Here is a 19,604-nt window from a genome sequence, read left to right as displayed (position 1 = left end):
AATTAGTGTTTGCAATACAGTTCAAATTGTGCGGGTTGATTTGGAATAAAAATTTACAGCTATCATATTTCTAAATTGGAATACTCAAGAATTTTGTAAAAAAATAAATTCATTTTATTTTTACTCCCCTTTTGTAAGTTTATTCCCCCCCCCTCCTTTAGGTTCTCCCGTGCCATGATACCACATACCATTCTCACGTGAGCCTGATGTTCAGGCACCTTCCTTTCAGGGGACACCATGCTGTAACTGGCTGAGGGCAAGTACTAAAGTGTGGTGCATGCCTATGCCACACACAGTTTCCTTCCCGCTCGACTCCATTCTGGAATCTCTTCCTTGAACCTCTACCTTCAACAACCTAACATCAGCTATTCATAGTGCAGCAAAGCAGTAAGCATGAATTTGCATCCCACCATTTTTAGTGCAATGTATTGGTATGCAAACAAAGTTGCAATGCTTTTTTTTAAAACCCAAGTGTTGATAAATTTGAGTACTTTTGGTGGAGCTGAATATCTTCTGTGGATCTATGACCAGCTTAGAGAATTATATAATACTGGGACTGTATTAGCCCAATGTTAGTCGCTGGATTCTTGTCAGGGGATCATCAAAGTAACAAACCAATTCTTCTGAAGAAAGACAAAAAATGACATAGCTTTCAGGGGTAATTACCGTAACACCGTCTATACTTATCCACGAGTGTTAAATTTAAAAGTATTTGACTTTGAAGTAAAGTTTGAAATAAATAGAGTACTCGGTGAGTGTGGAATATAATTTTATCCCAACCTTGGTGAAAACCACATAACATAGGTACAGGAGTCGGCCATTCAGCACCTTGAGCTTGTTCCACCCCTCATTTAGATCATGACTGACCTGTACCTCAACTCAATTACCCGCCTTTGCTCCATATCCCTTGATACCCTTACCTAACAAAAATCTATCGATCTCAGTCTTGAAAATTTCAAATGACCCAGCATCCACAGCCTTTTGGGCGGTGGCGGGGGGGAAGAGTTCCACATTTCCACTAGCCTTTGTGTGAAAAATTGCTTCCTGATTTCATCCCTAAATGGCCTAGCTCTAATTTTATGATTATGCCCCCTTGTTCCGGATTCTTCCACCAGAGGAAATTGTTTTTTGGTATCTACCTTATCAAATCTCTCTATCATTTTGAAGACCTCAATTAGATCTCCCCTCAACCTTCTAAACTCAAGGGAATACAAGCCAAGTTTATGCAACATGTCCTCATAATATAACCCTTTAAGACCTGGTATTCTGGTGGAGAATCTGCACTTTACCCCCTCCAAGGCTAATCCATCTTTCCTGAGGAGTGGTGCCCAAAATTGAATGCAGTACTTCAGGTGGGGTCTGACCAAGGCTCTGTACAACTGAAGCATAAACTCCTCCCCTATCTAGGGGTACAGATACACAAATCACGAAAAGTAGTGACGCAGGTTATTAGGACCATAAAATAGGCAAATCAAGCACTGTGGTTCATTTCTAGAGGGAGAGAATTGAAAAGCAGAGAAGTTATGTTAAAGTTGTATAGAACCTTGATTAGACCACACTTGGAGTACTGTGCACAGTTCTGGTCTCCATATTATAGAAAGGTTATTGATGCATTGGAGAGGGTGCAAATAGATTCACAAGGATGATACCAGAACTGAGAGGATATACTTATCAGGAAAGGCTGAACAGGCTGGGCTCTTTTCTCTAGAAAAGAGAAGGCTGAGGGGTGACCTAATTGTGGTCTTTAAGATAATGAAAGGGTTTGATAGGGTAGACATAGAGAAAATGTTTCCATTTGTGGGGGAGTCCAAAACTAGAGGTCATAAATATAAAATAGTCGCTAATAAATTCAATAGGGAATTCAGGAGAAACGTCTTTATCCAAAGAGTGGTAAGAATGTGGAGCACACTACCACAAGTAGTAGTTGAGGCAAATAGCATAGATGCATTTAAGGGGAAACTTGATAAGCACATGAGGGAAAAAGGAATAGAAGGATATGCTGATTGGGTTAGATGAAGTAGGGAGGATGGAGGCTCGTGTGGAGCATAAACGTTGGCATAGACTAGTTGGGCCAAATGGCCTGTTTCTGTGCCATTCGGCCCATCATGTCTGTTCAGGCGACTCCCTTTTCCCTCCATAAATGGATATAGATAAGTATGATGTATTACATTTTGGTAGGAAGAATAAGGAGGCCACATACGCCTGGGAAAATAAGAGTCTAAATGGGGTAGAGGAGCAGAGGGATCTGGGGGTACAGATACACAAATCACTAAAAGTAGTGTTACAGATTAATAAGGCCATAAAAAAGCAAACCAAGCACTGGGGTTCATTTCTAGAGGGATAGAATTGAAAAGCAGAGAAGTTATATTAAACTTGTATAGAACCTTTGTTAGCCCACACTTGAAGTACAGTTCTGGTCTCCATATTATAAAAAGGATATAGAGGTACTGGAGAAGGTACAAAAAAAGATTTACTATAATGATACCAGAACTGAGAGATTATACCTATCAGGAAAGATTAAGCAGGCTGGGGCTCTTTTCCCTAGAAAAGAGAAGACTGAGGGGTGACCTGATAGAGGTCTTTAAGATTATAGAATGGTTTGATAGGGTAGACGAGACGATGTTTCCACTTGCGGGGGAGACCAGAACTAGGGGCCATAAATATAAGATAGTCACTAATAAATCCAATAGGGAATTCAGGAGAAACTTCTTTACCCAAAGAATGGTTAGAATGAGGAACTCGCTACCACAAGGAGCAGCTGAGGCGACTAGCATAGATGCATTTAAGTGGAAGTTAGATAAACACATGAGGGAGAAAGGAATAGAAGGATATGCTGGCAGGGTTAGATGAAGTAAGGAGGGAGGGAGGAGGCTCGTGTGGAACATAAACACCGGCATAGACCTGTTGGGCTGAGTGGCTTGTTTCTGTGCTATACATCAGCAAGGGAGTCAAAGGATATGGGGAAAAGGCAGGAAAGTGGAGTTGAGGTAAAAATCAGATCAGCCATGATCTCATTGAATGGCGGAGCAGGCTCGAGGGGCCGAATGGCCTACTCCTGCTCCTATCTCTTATGGTCTTATACATCCTATGTAATTCTACGTAAAGAGGTGAAACTGTCAAATATAATGATTCCAGAAATAGTAAGATTTACTGTAAAACTTGAAATGTTTCAGTAAAATATCCAGTGTTCATTCAATATTTGTTTCTAATTATGATCTATAAAAAGTGTAACCATTATCAAAATTATTGTGCATATTACTGACACAAAGCACAACCACAAACAACAGTATGAATTACTTTTTGTTAAATAAATTGGTGTACTAAAAAGAAAATATTGGGGAAAGAATTTGTGAAAGCAATTCAGTCTCTAGGATTTAGATGACCGACATAAAATATCTGAACCTCTTGATAGAATTAGACCTCTGTAGCTAGAGGGGTAAGAAAAGAATAAAATGTGACCAGATAAGGTGCTGAATGATGGAGAAAGCGTAATAGGCTGGATATCCCTGTCTCACTCCTGCACCCTGTTCTAACTAAAAACAATTCTATATTCATATTAAGGCATCAAATAACTAGTTTGAGATAGAAGTGCTTCTGCTTTCTTTTGATGCCTAGGTTTTTCACCAAAATAACAACTTTGATTAGAAATGTTCTGATGTAATTTAGTGATGAGAAACTATATGACTGATATGTCTAAATTATATCTAATTTTTGGGAAAATTCTAATGAACCATTGATTTGAGATTTAATCCCAGTATTATTTAGAATACCCGAGGTAGGACCTATCAAAGCAGATATGGCTGTGGCCTGCCATACCTCTTGAATAGGCCATTCACACTAAAGAAAATATTATTTGCACTTGCAGGGTTTGCAAGAGCGAGATGCACAGATTAGGAAAGTTCGTGAGGAAAACCTGCAGGATAAAAGGACCTTCCAAGAACAAATAGAGGATGAAGCTACAGTATCACAAGATCTGAAGGAAAAGGTAGAGAGACTTACAGAGCGAAAGAAAGAACTGAAACAGCAGTTTGAAGAAAAAGAAGCCGAGCTCGAGGAAACAAAAAGGGCATATAGGTAAATACTAAAGTTGGCACCATTGCTACAAAATTATATTCTCAACTGAATAATGTTACAGTGGTCTATTTTAGTGTTCCGCATTAATTAGTCTCACTGTGGTTAACGATTTTGGGCCAATTACATTAAATTTCAAATCTTCTTGAAGGAATTATTTTTTATAAAATTTAGTTTACAATGTCATACTCCCAGACACCTCCCAAATGTGCCTTTGTTTACTTGCAACAATACATTTTTGTGACATATATGTATCTGCAAGGGTGTTAAGAGCTGGCAAAAATTCCACTCATTAACCAGTCTTTCCCAGGTTCTTCTATCTCCAATCATTCATTTTGTCTTTCTCCATTGGCTTTGTCTGATCCTTTGTGGCAACTCTTCCCTACCCTACGCATTAATTCCTTGTCTGTACCAAAACTACTCTATTCCTTTTACAGGCTTCCTATGTCAGCTGTGGCTCAGTTGGTAGCACTCTTGCCTTTGAATCAGAAAGTTGTGGGTTCAAGTCCTACTCCAGATAATTGAGTACAAAATCTAGACTGACATTCCAGTGCAATACTGAGGCCCCGTCTGTCCCCCTTAGTGGACGTAAAAGATCACATGGCAATATTTGAAGAAGAGTAGGGGAGTCCTCCCCAGTGTCCTGGCTAATATTTACCCCTCAACCAACATCACTTTAAAAAAAACAGATGATCTGGTCATTATCTCGTTGCTGTTTGTGGGACCTTGCTGTGTGCAAATTGGCTGCTGTGTTTCCTACATTACAATAGTGACTACACTTCAAATAAAAAAGTACTTTATTGGATATAAACACTTTGGGACGTCCTGAGGTTGTGAAAGGTGCTATATAAATGCAAGTCTTTCTTTTCTTTTTAATGAGTCTTTTTATGTCTTCCTAAAAAAGATATTTGCTTAATGTTTTCACTTTCAACTTTTTTGTGGACAAAGTGCCATGAATGCAAAACAAACTTTTTCTATTGAAGCTTTTCTATTACAGTATTTGAGATTCCACCTCAAAGCAGTCTTATTTGCAATAAATCAAATAGAAAATACATAATAGTTTATATAAAGTACTGTAACTGATATAGTAAAGGTTGCTAAAATCGCTCCTTGCCAGAAACTTGTGGATTTTCTCATTTCATTTTAAATAGAGTTTAAACAGTGACTTCGGATCGAGATTAAATAAGGTTCATTTCCTTAACCTTAATATACAGAAGCATCTTTAATCCTGGAACAGATTTGTTTGCAGGTAAAATGTTTTTCCTGCTATCATGATCACAAGATAGATACAGACAAGGAAGGCCATTTTGCCCATCCTAATGTATCCATCCAGAAAGAACAAACAGTCCTCCAATCACAACATTCAAATGCTTTGTTCAGTAATACTAGAGTTTTTGCCCCCATGCTCTACCCGGAATTCTATTCCAAAGATCATTGTTCTTTGTGTGAAGAATTTTCTGATATCAGTCTTGAATTTGACTTTTGGCAGTTTAGCTTTTGGATTTACCTTTTTTGTTTATACAGTTTGCTGTGTTATATATCTTTAGGAAGACCCTTCTAGTTACTGCTTTTCAAGGATGAAATGCCAAAGTTTATGTAGAATTTTCCCATAGCTCAGTCCTCCGAGACTGGGAATCACCCTCGTAGCTTGTGTCCCAGTCAGCAAACCTGGACAAACGGCTGAAGATGAAGCCTGACCAGACCATTGTACGGGCTTCCCATGATGTTCTCCAACATGTACACCACTAATTGGGGTGAATCTGATCAAGCTGTACATTTGTAGAATGCACTTTATTTGTATATTGTAGTATTGCCAGTTAGTTGGCAATTGTTGAATATGGCTGAAAATCTCAACTTCAAATGAACTAAAAAGTTAGAGGGAGTTTGCTTCAATTCAGCTGTTCTGATATGTGATCAGACAAAGTAGTCCGTTTCTTTCCCTGTGTGGATTGAGTTGCACTGCATTATATTATGACAGCAATGTGATGCAAAAAAATGAAAACAGGCAGAATGTGCTATTCACATAAAATTTTATTCATCTGAAGCTATTCTTACAAAGGGCAGTTGAACTATTGTGGAGCTTTTTTGTTGTATTTATGTTTATATATTGTACTTATATTTGCTGATTTTTTTTCTGCTTCATATCTGTTTAATTGAAAATAAATATTAGCTGCTATAGTCTGTTAATCCTGGTCTGTGCTTAATAACAGCAATTCCTAAGTGACTGAAATAATGTAGTGGGAGACAGCATTTAATTCTGTAAGCAAGTTGCTGCAAGTAGAATAATTAATTCTCAAGTTGCATACCTCTGCTAAAGGCAGTTTATTGCGAGGCATAGTCTCTGGCTCAGAGGTGACGTGACCATAGAGAGAAATATTTTGATTAAAACCCCGTAATTATAACATTCCTTTAAACAAATCTAAAAAAAGATCTATTGATTAACTAGAGCTTTTTTTGTTTCCTTCAAATTGATTTGTTCCTAATAGTGCTATCAATAAGAAGTGGCAGGATAAAGCAGAGATATTGACAATGCTGGAAACACAGGTCAAACAGATGAAAGAAACCTTTGATGCCAAAGAAAGGAAACTTGTTGAAGAGAGAGATAAAGCTTTGCAAGCCCAGAAGTAAGTTTTGGCAATAATAAAAAGTTTCATAAGTCTAATTACTGTATTTGTTATTCCAATAATGCTATGAATTGTACAAAAAGAGTTGTAAGTGCTTGATGACCAATGTTTTATCTATAGTTTTCTGTACTTTTATTCTGTAGTCCAGCTAATATGCCCCATTTTCTTTGCTGTTGCAATTGCTGCCCTATTCCATGAAACTTTGGTCTATAATTATTCTTAGGTCTTTTTCCTTGACTTGTCTAATTTAACAATTTATTTTGTTTTGTAATATTTTTATATTTCTGTTAAATACCTTGAGTCTTCTACTCAATTGTTGAATCTCTCTATCCCTTTGCTCCCATATTTTAACTCAGCAGAGAACCTCATGGATCAGTCCTGACATCTTTGCTGCTGTTCCTAACATTTGTAAATTATCTTGATTAAAGTATTGAAGAAGCACAAAACAAACTACAACAGCTATGTGATTAGTTGTCTTTTTATTTCTTTCTCTCACAATTTCTGTTTTAATATGAACTTTATCTGAAATTTATATGAAATTTGTCCTCCAGCCTAGCTTCAACTAAACTGCTAGAAGCTAAAAAAAATTGATCAGTACAGCTGACTAAATGGTACTGATGCATTTAAGGAAATTGAGAACGCTGCACAAGCTCAAACAGCACAATCCAAATCCAACTTACAGCATCAGCTCTGGGCAAAAATATCAAACCCAGCCTCAGGCTTTTGGGAGAAGCAGAGAGCTTCTAGTTTTAAAAAAAACTTTAAAGAAGGCATTAAAAGACACAAAAGACAATCTAATGGACAAATGTAACTTTTTTTATTTTGCTTAAACCTTAAAAATGTTGTTAATTGAGGAAAAAATGGATGATCAAAAAAATTTAAAAGAAACTTTTTCAAAAAGCATTTTCTGTAATTTGTGGGGAAATGTAATACAGTGCCACCAGCTGGCCAGGTTGTGCAATTAGAGTGACAAGTTTAATAGTTTCCATTCTGAATTCACCTGAGGAAGGAGGAAGCCTCCGAAAGCTTGTGAAATTTAAAATAAATTTGTTGGACTATAACTTGGTGTTGTAAAATTGTTTACAATTGTCAACCCCAGTCCATCACCGGCATCTCCACATCATTCTGAATGTGGACAGAGGAATTTATAATGGAAAAAGTTGACTCAAATGTGTGACTCCAAAGATTGACAGCAGGAGGAAAGGTCTTGTAGGCAGAAAGTGCACATCGATAAGATTTTTAATAAGATATAGATGGTGACTTTCAATATTTGAGAGACCATTAACAAACACCACCCTCTTCCTATTATAAACCATGCTGTTAAGATATCAAAAACAAAATCAACATTTTTCTTAACCTCTTGCATGCTTGTTGACAAAATCTGGAAAAACCTCATAGCAATTTAATCAAAATCTAAAATGCATCTTATAGTAGTTCAGAACCCCTTACCCTTGTCCCCAATTTTATTTACAGACTATTTAAAACATCTATAAATAATATATTGCTTTTTTCAAAAAACATTTGGAACATTTTGAATTGTTTTACATCAGTAGTTTTGTATTTTATTTGTAATGTAGTCGTTATTATTCACTGTTACAGCATTTTATAGTCCTAGTTTTGTATGTTAATATGTTGAATTCACAAAGTAACTTCTGTTCCCTCAATTTGAAAATCTCAGAATAATTTCTGTGATCCAGTTTTGCATGTCTGCATAATTTGTTATCACATGTCCGTAGCCTGCGTGAAACAGCAAAAAAATTACATTTTGTTTGAGTTTTAATTTTGCTGCACAATTTTTAAGAAATATATAGTGTATTCAGAACATTTTAGTGTCTTTATGTCTAAAACCACTTAGGGCTGCAGCAGTAAAACTTCATTCCATGGATGATGCATTCAGGCACCAGTTTGAGACCATACAGGTAGCTCAACAGACTCAACTTCTACAACTAGCCAATGAAAAGCAAAAGGAAATTGAAGCAGCAAAAGAAAAGGTAACAGTTTCTCTTCTTTGTACATTGAAAGAATTCATTTGCATTCATATGGCACTTGATCACATCCCCAGGATGTTCCAAAGTGTTTTACAATCAATGAATTATTTCAGCCATAGTTACTGTGTAAGCAAACACGGCAGCCAATTTATGTACAGCAAGGTCCCACAAACATCAAATGAATGAATGACCAGATAATCTATGTTTGATGGTGTTGGTTGAGGCAGAAATATTGTCCAGGACTCCCTGCTCTTCTGTGAATAGTGCCATGAATTCTTTACATCCAGCCAGGCAGACCTATTTAACATCTCGTCAGTATTGCAGTGAAATTTGATGAGATTATGGGGCAGATTTTTCTTTTATTGTGCTTGGGTGGATGAGACCATCTAAGTGTAGAGAGTCGGGTGGGCAGGATCGCACACTAGTAATGGACCTGACCAATTTTTTGTCCATTTATATTAATTGGCAGAAAACTGGGCAGATTCCAAGGTAGGTGTTTCATCCACATTGCTCAATTGTATTATATATCCAATATGCCTGAGTGTAGTAACAGGAAAATCTGCCCATATGGTTTCATGTCAATACAGGGGCTAGGCAAAAATGCTACCAACTGAGCTAAACAGACACTGGTAAGTAGATTTCCATTAAGGCAAACATTAGTAAGTAATCGGACTTGTCACTTCAGACACCCAGTTAGCTGAGATGAGCACACTTCTATTTAATCAGTCTGGGCTACAAATGAATCCATGTCCCAGAGGTGAAGAAATGCATTCCAGTCTGCAGATGATTTTAAGGAGGGGAACTAAATTAACTGGCACTTCAGTAGGGGCTAGTATATTCAGTTCTATCTTTAGTACCATCTCTACCCCTTAGTTCTTTAAATTATAACAAAGATTATTTGTATATATTTACTTTAAATGTTTTTATGAGAAATATTTGGCAATGGGGTATGGATACCAATGATTAGCAATGTGGGGACAGAAACTGATTATTCTTCAACTACTTTAACTTTCCCACAAGTTTAGATTTAAAGAAGTAATGAAGGTCCAAGATACAGAACTTTGAATAGCTGATGCAAAGAATAGTGGCATCTAATTCAGGGTGTGGTGAATATCAAAGGCACTTTAGAATTAATAAAACTGTCCATGACATGCAGGTTGTTTTCACAATACAGCATTTTTAAACCATTTTCCACATGTCGTGAGAAGGAAAGCAGCTCTTGAACTGCTAAATTAACAGTTAGACTGGTAACGTGATATGTAATAATTAACATGATCATTGTTTAAACCTAATAATTTATAGATTTGAGGTTCTTTGCTGTATCATCATTTTGGGTTGGTACTACATTCTTCATGTAAATTCAAAAAATCTTACAGCAACCTCTTGCAACATAAAGTGTAATGATATTTTAAATCCTTTAGGTCTATCAAGTCGAAGAAGAAATGCGTCAGCTTCTCAAAGAGACAGCAAATGGCAAAAAAAACATGGAGGAAAAGATACGGAAGCTGACCAGTGCCCTTAATGACATCAAACAGGAATTGTGAGATGACAACAGACAAATATCCAATAATAATGAAATCCATGCTACTTATCAAGTGACAAGATTTAATTGATTTCCATGACTAATTAGTCAGAAGTTAATACATTCCTGCTGATCGGATGTTATTAATTTTCCATTTAAATGCTTGGATAGTGGATCGCCTTATGGCTGATTAGCTACTGCACTGTGTGATGTGGTACTCGGGGGGTGGGGGGGGGGGTACAGACTAGCGGGACCCAAAACTCAATCCCTGATTTGTGCTGAGTTAGCTATTTTCAGCCAGTGTAACATGGAGACATTAGTTAACTTCACTGTCTCTAGGTTAAAGGGGATTATATAAAAAAAAAGCAAGCCATTCCTGCTCATTGTACAGAGTGACACCCTGCTGGGAAAGGACTTGTATGTAGACATCATTGGGCTTTGGCTGTAGTGCCTACCACAACTGAATAGCAAGCAGGCACTATAACAGCAATTGGGTGAAGTATTGGAGGACTTGTCTGCATAGAACCACGTAGCAATATGAGTGATGCCTACAGGGTGGGGAGTAAAATTGACAAATCAATGGGATGGTTTAATTGTTTTTTTTAAATGTAGTACATCATGATCCCAGTTTCTTTGTGTTATGGATATACTTTTATTTTAAACTTATGGTATGGTCCTTTTGCCAGTTAAAGCTTCTTATACGTTGTAACAGCTTAGTTTGGCAGCAAAGAACTTCTCATCCAGGTTAAACTTTTTCATTTGCACAATTAGATTTTTAGTTCAGTTTTGGTATAAAAATTTAAACCTTCCACTCTGTTGCAAGCTCTGTGGCAAATGTGTTACACAGTGTGATACTGAGCCATACAGAGCTGAAAGATTTCAGGTTCCATCCTTGGCCTCAGGAGGGGAAAATTGATTGAGTTTCCACCTAGATAAGAGGAGAGAATAAAAAACATAAATAAAATGAATGTGCCAGGCTAAGTTGCTACATAGATATATACCAGGCTAAGTTGCTACATATAGAAAGAGTTGGGGAGAATAATAATGCACTAATTTGATATTTTCTGCTACGGGTTAGTTTGAACATCCGTAAATTCATTTGTAAATACGTTGATAAATTTGTTATTCTTTATTTATTTTAAAAAGGTGTAAAAATCATATTTTGTACTATTCTCAATGTGTTTTTAGATTACTTTTATGTATCATCCATTTGATTCTTCCTCTACACATGTATAATGTAATTTTGAAATGATAAACATTCTAGACATACAAGCCTTAAAATTGCATATTGAGTTTTTCATTATCTTCTATGTAAAATGAACATTCTGCCATCTAAAATGAGGCAAATGATGTGCTTTTAAATGATATTTCTCTTGTTGCAACTTCACCATTAAGTAGGCTTCTCCAGCCTACATCGAGACTACCCTTTCTTTTCCCCGAGCAATAGTGGTTGTAGTGGTATGAAAAGTTCTTCAAATTTGCCATTTTTATATTTTCTTCTGTGATTCATCACCTTCAGTCACTTAAATAGTTTAGACTTTGCAAATTAATTCTTGAAGTTTTGTATATTTTGCATTTTTTCTTCACAATTTGGTCAGATTTTCCTATTAATTTTTTGACCTTGGAGTACTTCATTTTATACATTATTCTTTCCTTCCCCCACCACATTACCTTTTTTTTAATTCCCAGAGTCCACCTTTGAGTCAGATTTTACAAATCCAGCTCTGATAGGTTGAAAACTAGAACATTTCAACCTGTCACTGATAATACTATGAGGAAGTACTATTTCGATGTGAATTCATTCATGATATTCTGTTAAGAAAAAGTATGGCAAGTCTGATATCTAGGGCAAGAATTCTGTGCCTTTGCACCTCTTCACCCCTAGAAAAACAGATGCAAAAGGGATTAGACACTTGAAGAGTTTATGCCTAGGCATAGTACAAATTGTACAATGCTTTTTCAGGGACAACTCACTTTGATGTGTGAATATTTAGACTGCTAAATTATACGTAGTATTTCTATTGATACTTTTGAGGGGGTATGCAATGTGCAACTGTCATGTCTAACTAAGAATTGATCAAGTGAAGCTTCTAAAAGGTTCTTTTCTTGTTGGCTCTTTCAATATCTACGATGTTTTTGAGGTTGCACTGTAGAAGTCATTTACATGAAAATGTCTTCTTTCCTGCAAACATCCGGGCTTTGTTGTGTTTCTTGGGTACTTGCTTTATAGAACTTTCCAAATTAATTTCCTGCTTCTCAGAGTGCTCTCCTCAGACACCCGCAAAAAAGATCCATTGCTTGAGATTAGACTTTTCATCTTTAAAGATATTGTAGGAAAAGCATATGTTAAATTTAAATCCTAAATATGGATTTGCACAATATAGAAGAAAAATTCACTAGCCTGCAGTGTAATGGGAAAGTAGATTCACAAACCCAATGTGTAACACATCAGCTGGAGGTTCTCAGACAAACTCGTCCCTTCCCCACTTAACCAATAAAAAAAAGGAATCAGGATTTAAGTTCTTGTCCATGATTTAACGTGCTGCTTAAATTGCTATGGTTTATGTAGGATAATTCAAAACAATTTCATCAGCAGCAGGACTACTGCACAAAATTCATTGAAGTACAACATACCTCTTAGCTGACCAAATATAATCGGGGACAAACAAGAAACAAAGATGCATCATTGACAAGTCTTTTATTTAACTACATCTACCACACCACAGTTAAATTTTATCTATATAAAATTTGATATGTGGGGCACGTGTTTCATTGAAAATCAATTGTAAGTACCTGTTCCTGTAGGTGATACCGTGATATTTTCAAAGTTAAAAGTGTCACGCTTCCTTGTCACACCCTGTGTCACAAACAACTTATTATTTCAAAGTGAGAGTATATCACCCTGCGATTGCACAAACTGGCCACTTAGTTCCCACTAAACGTTTGAAAATATTATATGAAATTTTTTTCAGCTGCAATTTTTTTTCCAACTAAAATTTCTAATATCCAAAACAGGTGTTTAAACAAAATTTTAAAAATAACTTCACAATATGATTACATTTATCTACTGAATTGTCTTGTATATTTTAATGCCTTCATTAAAATCTGGGCTTCTACTTGATTTTTTTTGCTGTGACTGAGCTGAATTTGGTTTGTGGAGTCTGAGCATATAAAGTATACCTCATTTCCCAGGATGCAGTCAATCAGTTGATGGAATACTCTACAATTTCTGCTCAAGTTTTTTTTCAAAATTGAAGAAAAGCTAGAGCATAAATTTCAAAAATGTTTTTGGGTAACATTTATCTTGACTGTTGTTTAAAAGAAACATAGGTTTTTAAAAAAAAACGAGCCGTGTGTGTGAGAGAGAGAAAAGACAAGACTGCTGATTATATATCTGTTGTAGCTTTGTGTTCTGTAAACTTCAGAAAGTGCATTAAACTCAGAGGGTGTTTTTCTCATTGTAGTAGAGTTCACTGCTTCAAAATTCAACTAATATATTTTGAAAAAACGACCTAGTGGTTATGTTATTGGACTAGCAATCCAGGAGGTTGAGAGATCAAATCCCACCAATTGGGAAATTGAATTCAATAAATCTGGTAATTTGTGGGCTTGCACCAGATAAAATAACCATGAAAATTGCCAGAATGTTGTAAAAACCCAACTACTTCACTAATGTCCTTCAAGGAGCGGAACCTGCGGAACTCAGTCTGGCCTACACATGACTCCAGTCCCACACTACATGGTTGATTCTTAATGTCCTCAGGGCACTAAAGATAGGCAACAATGGTGCCTTGCCAGTGTCAAACACATCACCATATTGCCAAACTCCAGTATCCCCACTGCAGTACATGCCACATTTTTACTTCACTTGAAATCTGGATTTTTTTTTAGTCTCAGTACTACTCATTTTATTGCAATCTTGCTCCTTGTATTTGCATTTTTAAGGCCCACTTCATGTGCTGCTCCTTGTATGTGTTGTTTTATTTTCAAGTCTTGTTCCTCAGCTTTTTAAAAAAAAAACTCTTGCTTCTCCCAGCTATTTTTTTTTCACTACCACTCCTCAATTATGTGCTTTTTGTGTTACTCCTTTCCATTCTCTTTTTTAATCCCACTCCCAACGTTTTACTTTTAATCCCATATTATTTTGGATTTTCCCCCCCCCATTCTTACTCATGGTGTTTGTGTTCTTTAAGTCCTCCTCATGACGTTTGTTTTTTTTTAGTCCTACTTTTAGTAATTATGTACTTGTTTTTACTGTTACTCCCATTATATGTTTTTGAACTATGATGCTGACATTTCTTTAACTTTTTTTTCCTCTAATATGGCTCTGCTTTTGTTTCAGACCCACGATTGTGGGAGTGGCACTATTTTACTTAAAAAGAACTTTAATTTTAGTCTTCCATTCCCACTGTTTGCCTTTTAAGTTCCACTCCCAATATTTCTCTAGTTTTAAGACACACGCTGTGGTGTTTTTTTTTTACTTCCACTTTGTGTTTCTGTTTTTCAGTTCCACCACTCAATCTGGTTTTGTGCTTTTTTAAAAAATTCTCAGATGGTGAAACAGTTATAGGACAGTTTTGTTTATGACTAGATGTTCTATCCTTTTTTAAAAAAAAATCATTCATGGGATGTGGGCCTCACCAGCAAGGCCAGCATTTATTGCCCATCCCTAATTGCCCTTGAGAAGGTGGTGGTGATGAGCCACCTTCTTGAACTGCTGCAGTCTGTGTGGTGAAGGTTCTCCCACAGTGCTGTGAGGTAGAGAGAGTTCCAGGATTTTGACCCGGCGACGACGACGGAATGACGATATATTTCCAAGTCGGGATGGTGCATGACATGGAGGGGAACGTGCAGGTTGTGTTGTTCCCATGTGCCTGCTGCCCTTGTCCTAGGTTTCACATTTCCACATCGTTCACCTGAGGAAGGAGGTAGCCTCCGAAAGCTTGTGAATTTAAAATAAAATTGCTGGACTATAACTTGGTGTTGTAAAATTGTTTACAATTGTCAACCCCAGTCCATCACCGGCATCTCCACATCTTGTCCTAGGTAGTAGAGGTCGAGGGTTTGGGTCGAAGAAGGCTTGGCAAGTTGCTGCACTGCATCCTGTAGACTCAAATCAATAAGTTTTTGAACATTGAGGTCAACTGTCATAGATTTATTATTGTAAACAATTTTACAACACCAAGTTATAGTCCAACAATTTTTATTTGAAATCTACAAGCTTTCGGAGGCTTCCTCCTTCGTCAGGTAAATGTTCAGGAGCTCCTCGAAGCCTACTCATTTATACATATAGAACAATACATGGTGTTTACAGACTGCCCCTGCAACTGCCCGTTGCCAAGGCAATCACCGTGTTCAGACAGAGAGGTGTCACCTACAGAACCCCCGAATACACATTCAACAAAAAAACAAACAGGAAAAAAAGAGAGGCAGAAACATCCGGAAGGCAGAGAAAGCCAGCAAATGACCCATTATATTAAAAACAGATAGCTTTTGTTCGCTGGTGGGGTAACGTGTAGCATGACATGAACCCAAGATCCCGGTTGAGGCCGTCCCCATGGGTGCGGAACTTGGCTATCAATTTCTGCTCGACGATTTTGCGTTGTTGTGTGTCTCGAAGGCCGCCTTGGGGAACGCTTACCCGAAGATCGGTGACTGAATGTCCCTGACTGCTGAAGTGTTCCCCGACTGGGAGGGAACCCTCCTGTCTGGCGATTGTTGCGCGGTGTCCGTTCATCCGTTGTCGCAGTGTCTGCATGGTCTCGCCAATGTACCATGCTCCGGGGCATCCTTTCCTGCAACGTATGAGATAGACAACGTTGGCCGAGTCACAGGAGTATGAACCATGCACCTGGTGGGTGGTGTCCTCTCGTGTGATGGTGGTATCTGTGTCGATGATCTGGCATGTCTTGCAGCAGTTACCGTGGCAGGGTTGTGTGGTGTCGTGGACGCTGTTCTCCTGAAAGCTGGGTAATTTGCTGCGAACGATAGTCTGTTTGAGGTTGGGTGGCTGTTTAAAGGCGAGTAGTGGAGGTGTGGGGAAGGCCATAGCGAGGTGTTCGTCGTCATTGATGACATGTTGAAGGCTGCGGAGAACATGGCGTAGTTTCTCCGCTCCGGGGAAGTACTGGACGACGAAGGGTACTCTGTTGGTTGCGTCCCGTGTTAGTCTTACAACGAAAAATCGCATAGACCTCCTCAGAAGACTAACACGGGACGCAACCAACAGAGTACCCTTCGTCGTCCAGTACTTGAGGTGCATCTTTTAACATCTCATGAACCTACACCCTCAAATCCCTCTTCTCTTCCACATCACCCAATCTTCCACCAAAGTGTAATCATGAGTTTTATTTTTAAAAACCAAAATACCATCTTGTATTTCATAGAATCTTACAGAACAGAAGGCCATTCAGCCCATGGTAACTGTGCCGGCTCTTTGAAAGAGCTATCCATTTAGTCCCACTCCCCCGCTCTTTCTTCATAGCCCTGTAAATTTTTCATTTCCAAGTATTTATCCAATTCCTTTTTGAAACTATTGAATCTGCTTCCACCACCCTTTCAGGCAGTGCATTCCAGATCATAACTCACTGCGTAAAATTTCTCCTCATCTCCCCTCCAGTTCTTTTGATAATTATCTTAAATCTGTGTCCTCTGATTACCGATCCGCCAACTACTGACATTGAATTCCATGCCCACTTTTTTGCCCATTGCACCATCTTGTCAATATCCTCAGCATTATTAACTTTGCTACCCATTTTAGTACAGGTATTATCTTCAAATTTGGACACCACTTCCTCTAACCCCATATCATTGAAGTATATGGTGAACAGAACCCTATGGGATAACACTACCCACTTTCAACCACTCCCATTTCAGTGTTGTAATTTCTATGTAACTCATTCTGTAATTTTTGAGTTGCCTCCTCAGATTTCACTGCCCCTTCTAGTTTGGTATAATCTTCAAACTTGACTATTAACCAGGGGTCATAGATTTAAAGTAATTGGTAGAAGGATGAGAGGGGAGTTGAGAATTTTTTTCACCCAGAGGGTGATGGAGGTCTGGAACCCACTGCCTGAAAGGGTGGTAGAGGCAGAAACCCTCATTACATTTAAAATGTACTTGGATGGGCACTTGAAGTGCTGTAACCTATAGGACTACGGACCAAGTGCTGGAAAATGGGATTAGACTGGATGGCTCTTTTTCGGCAGGCACAGACACGATGGGCCAAACGGCAGCCTCTTGTGCTGTAAATTTCTATGATTTTGCAGAGTCATTTGTATAAAGTTAGAAATAATAGTGGTTCCAACATCATGCCCTGGGGCAATCCACTAAATATTTGCCTCTCACCTGGGCACAAATCCTCTAACAAGTGCTTGTTTTACACCCTTCAGCCAATTTCTTAGCCATTCTCGGGGTTTACCTTGAATCCCTAACGTTTTGAGCTTAATTAATTATTTACCTGCAGTAAATATTCCCCATCAAGTCTGATCAATGACGGGGTAGTGCCAGATGTTCACATTCCATTTAATGAGCAGCTGTTACCGATCACCCGTTTCACCCAATTATCACTAATACACCAGCCTGTTCCACAGGTTCACTATTCTCTGGGGAAAGAACCACCTCACGTCCAAGCTAGTTCTGCCCTTACAAAAAGATGGGGGGTGGCCCCTGGTCAGTTGAAATAATTGATCTACACAAACACAATCCACTCCCTTCGTTATTTTATAAACCGCATCAAATCGCCCCTAAAGTATAGAGACCCAACTGGTTCAATCAGTCTGGGTGACTTAAAGTGTTTTAAACTGGGAAAACATCAACAGTGCAACAAATTCCGTTGAAATATTTAAAAGTTATTTTAATTAAAATGGGACTGGGTCAAGTTCCCTACTTTGCTCGAGCCGGCTCTCCTGACGCAGCCTCGCGTTAACCGAGCAGATTCTGTGTGCTGCTCGGTTGCCATGGTAGTGCCTCAGACGTCACTTCCTGGATTTTAAACAGCGTGCCCCACGGCGGCTGATTGGTTCCTTTCGTTTGCCTGTTGCAACGTCACAATCGTCCTGTAGCCATGGCCGAGTCCGGCCGTGACGCGAGCCTTTCGAACGGCACTGGCGGTGGAAGCAGGGGCACGAACTCGGGCTCGAGCCGGCACGAGAAGAGTCTCGGGCTCCTCACCACCAGATTCGTGTCGCTGCTGCAGGAGTCGAAGGACGGAGTGTTGGACCTCAAACAGGTCAGGTCACTGGGCGGCGCGGAGCGGAGCGGCACCGCTGGAGGGAGGGAGGACCGAGAGACCTGTCTGTGTCAAAGGGGGCTGAGCCAGCACGTGTGCAGAAAAAAAATACAACCCGCTGTGATCAGTCTGCGCCCCGGTTGTTCGCTGGCAGCTGGTTTTCTACTGTAACTAGTCAACGGATGCCAGATATACCAGCCCGGGTGTCCTTCGTCACAATTCATTAACCGAACCTTTTAGAAGCTTTTCTCACGTCGTCTTTTATTTATGTATTTATTTGTTAACTCTCGGTAGTAAAACTGGCTGTTCACATCTGGTGTACGTGAACTTGGAAGAATGTTAAGTGCTACAAACTGTAGGCTCCTCAAAAGGCGAATAATTTATCGTAATGAGACACTTGTGGCATAGGCAATCTGTGTGTCATCACCGTGAGGGTAAATGTAGTGGTTAACGTTTGGGCCATTTTACTTTCTATTATATCACCAGCCCCTGTACCGTGTTAGGAAAACCGTTTGGGAGAAAATACCAGGAATTATTTAATTGGAAATGTGCACTTTTATAAAGTAAGTGGTGGACTTATAGAGGAATGACTGCTTTCAAACTTTTAACGGATCTGTGGTGTTTTTACACCTGTCAGTAGCTGAATCCGAACGCTCCGTTAACCATTTGTATTAATTTGTTAAAGCTCAGTTTTATATTTATAATAAGAAAATACTGCGCACAGAATATATTTTTACGTGCCACATCGGCTCAGTTGGTAGCCTGCTTGCCTCGGAGTCAGGAGGTTGTGGGTTCAAGCCCCACTCCACGACTTTAGAGGACTGCTCTAATATGGAAAGTGCTGTCTTTGGAATGGTATGTTAAACCAATGCATTAACAGAAACGATCCTTTATGTTACTATTTGAAGAACAACTATAGTGTCTTTAATATAGAAAAACATCCCAAGGTGATTAAGAGGCAAAATGTAAAAATGGATGATGAGCCAAAAATATTAGGAGGGGTAATCAAAAGGATGATTTTTAAGAGGAGTCCTATAGGAGGAAAGGGATGGAGGGCTTGAGGGAAGAAATTCCAGAGCGTGGGGCCTAGACAGCTGAAAGTATGGCCACCAATGGTGGGACAAAGATGGGGTGGGGTGGAATACAACACACGAGGCCAGAAGAAGAGG

General features: G+C 38.6%; 2 protein-coding genes and 1 long non-coding RNA gene across 8 annotated transcripts in view; 2 read left to right on the top strand and 1 right to left on the bottom strand.

Moving 5' to 3' along the window:
* The window catches only part of lrrcc1 (leucine rich repeat and coiled-coil centrosomal protein 1), a 165,141-nt gene extending 153,678 nt beyond the window's left edge, over positions 1 to 11,463 (top strand). For all 3 annotated transcript variants that reach the window (XM_067979529.1, XM_067979530.1, XM_067979531.1), the window contains 4 exons: positions 3,866 to 4,074; positions 6,558 to 6,695; positions 8,551 to 8,686; positions 10,105 to 11,463. In XM_067979529.1, coding sequence (XP_067835630.1) covers positions 3,866 to 4,074; positions 6,558 to 6,695; positions 8,551 to 8,686; positions 10,105 to 10,227 — 606 coding nt within the window. In that variant the 3' untranslated portion in view covers positions 10,228 to 11,463. The remainder of the gene's footprint in view (positions 1 to 3,865; positions 4,075 to 6,557; positions 6,696 to 8,550; positions 8,687 to 10,104) is intronic.
* LOC137313588 (uncharacterized) lies at positions 8,291 to 18,581 on the bottom strand. Its single transcript, XR_010961044.1, has 3 exons — positions 18,094 to 18,581; positions 15,847 to 16,000; positions 8,291 to 11,133 (listed from the first exon to the last, which is right to left on the bottom strand). It is a non-coding gene; the product is annotated as an uncharacterized lncRNA (long non-coding RNA).
* The window catches only part of e2f5 (E2F transcription factor 5), a 33,966-nt gene continuing 32,595 nt past the window's right edge, over positions 18,234 to 19,604 (top strand). The window contains exon 1 of one of the 4 annotated variants that reach the window (XM_067979535.1): positions 18,234 to 18,435. In XM_067979535.1, the coding sequence (XP_067835636.1) occupies positions 18,271 to 18,435 (165 nt within the window). In that variant the 5' untranslated portion in view covers positions 18,234 to 18,270. The remainder of the gene's footprint in view (positions 18,436 to 19,604) is intronic. The other 3 variants (XM_067979532.1, XM_067979534.1, XM_067979533.1) reach the window with 3 other exon arrangements.

This window comes from Heptranchias perlo, chromosome 3, assembly GCF_035084215.1.
Source record: "Heptranchias perlo isolate sHepPer1 chromosome 3, sHepPer1.hap1, whole genome shotgun sequence".
In the NCBI taxonomy this organism is placed as follows: domain Eukaryota; kingdom Metazoa; phylum Chordata; class Chondrichthyes; order Hexanchiformes; family Hexanchidae; genus Heptranchias; species Heptranchias perlo.
The sequence above is the reverse complement of the archived record's forward strand: the minus strand, read 5'-3'. Positions and strand labels throughout refer to the sequence as shown.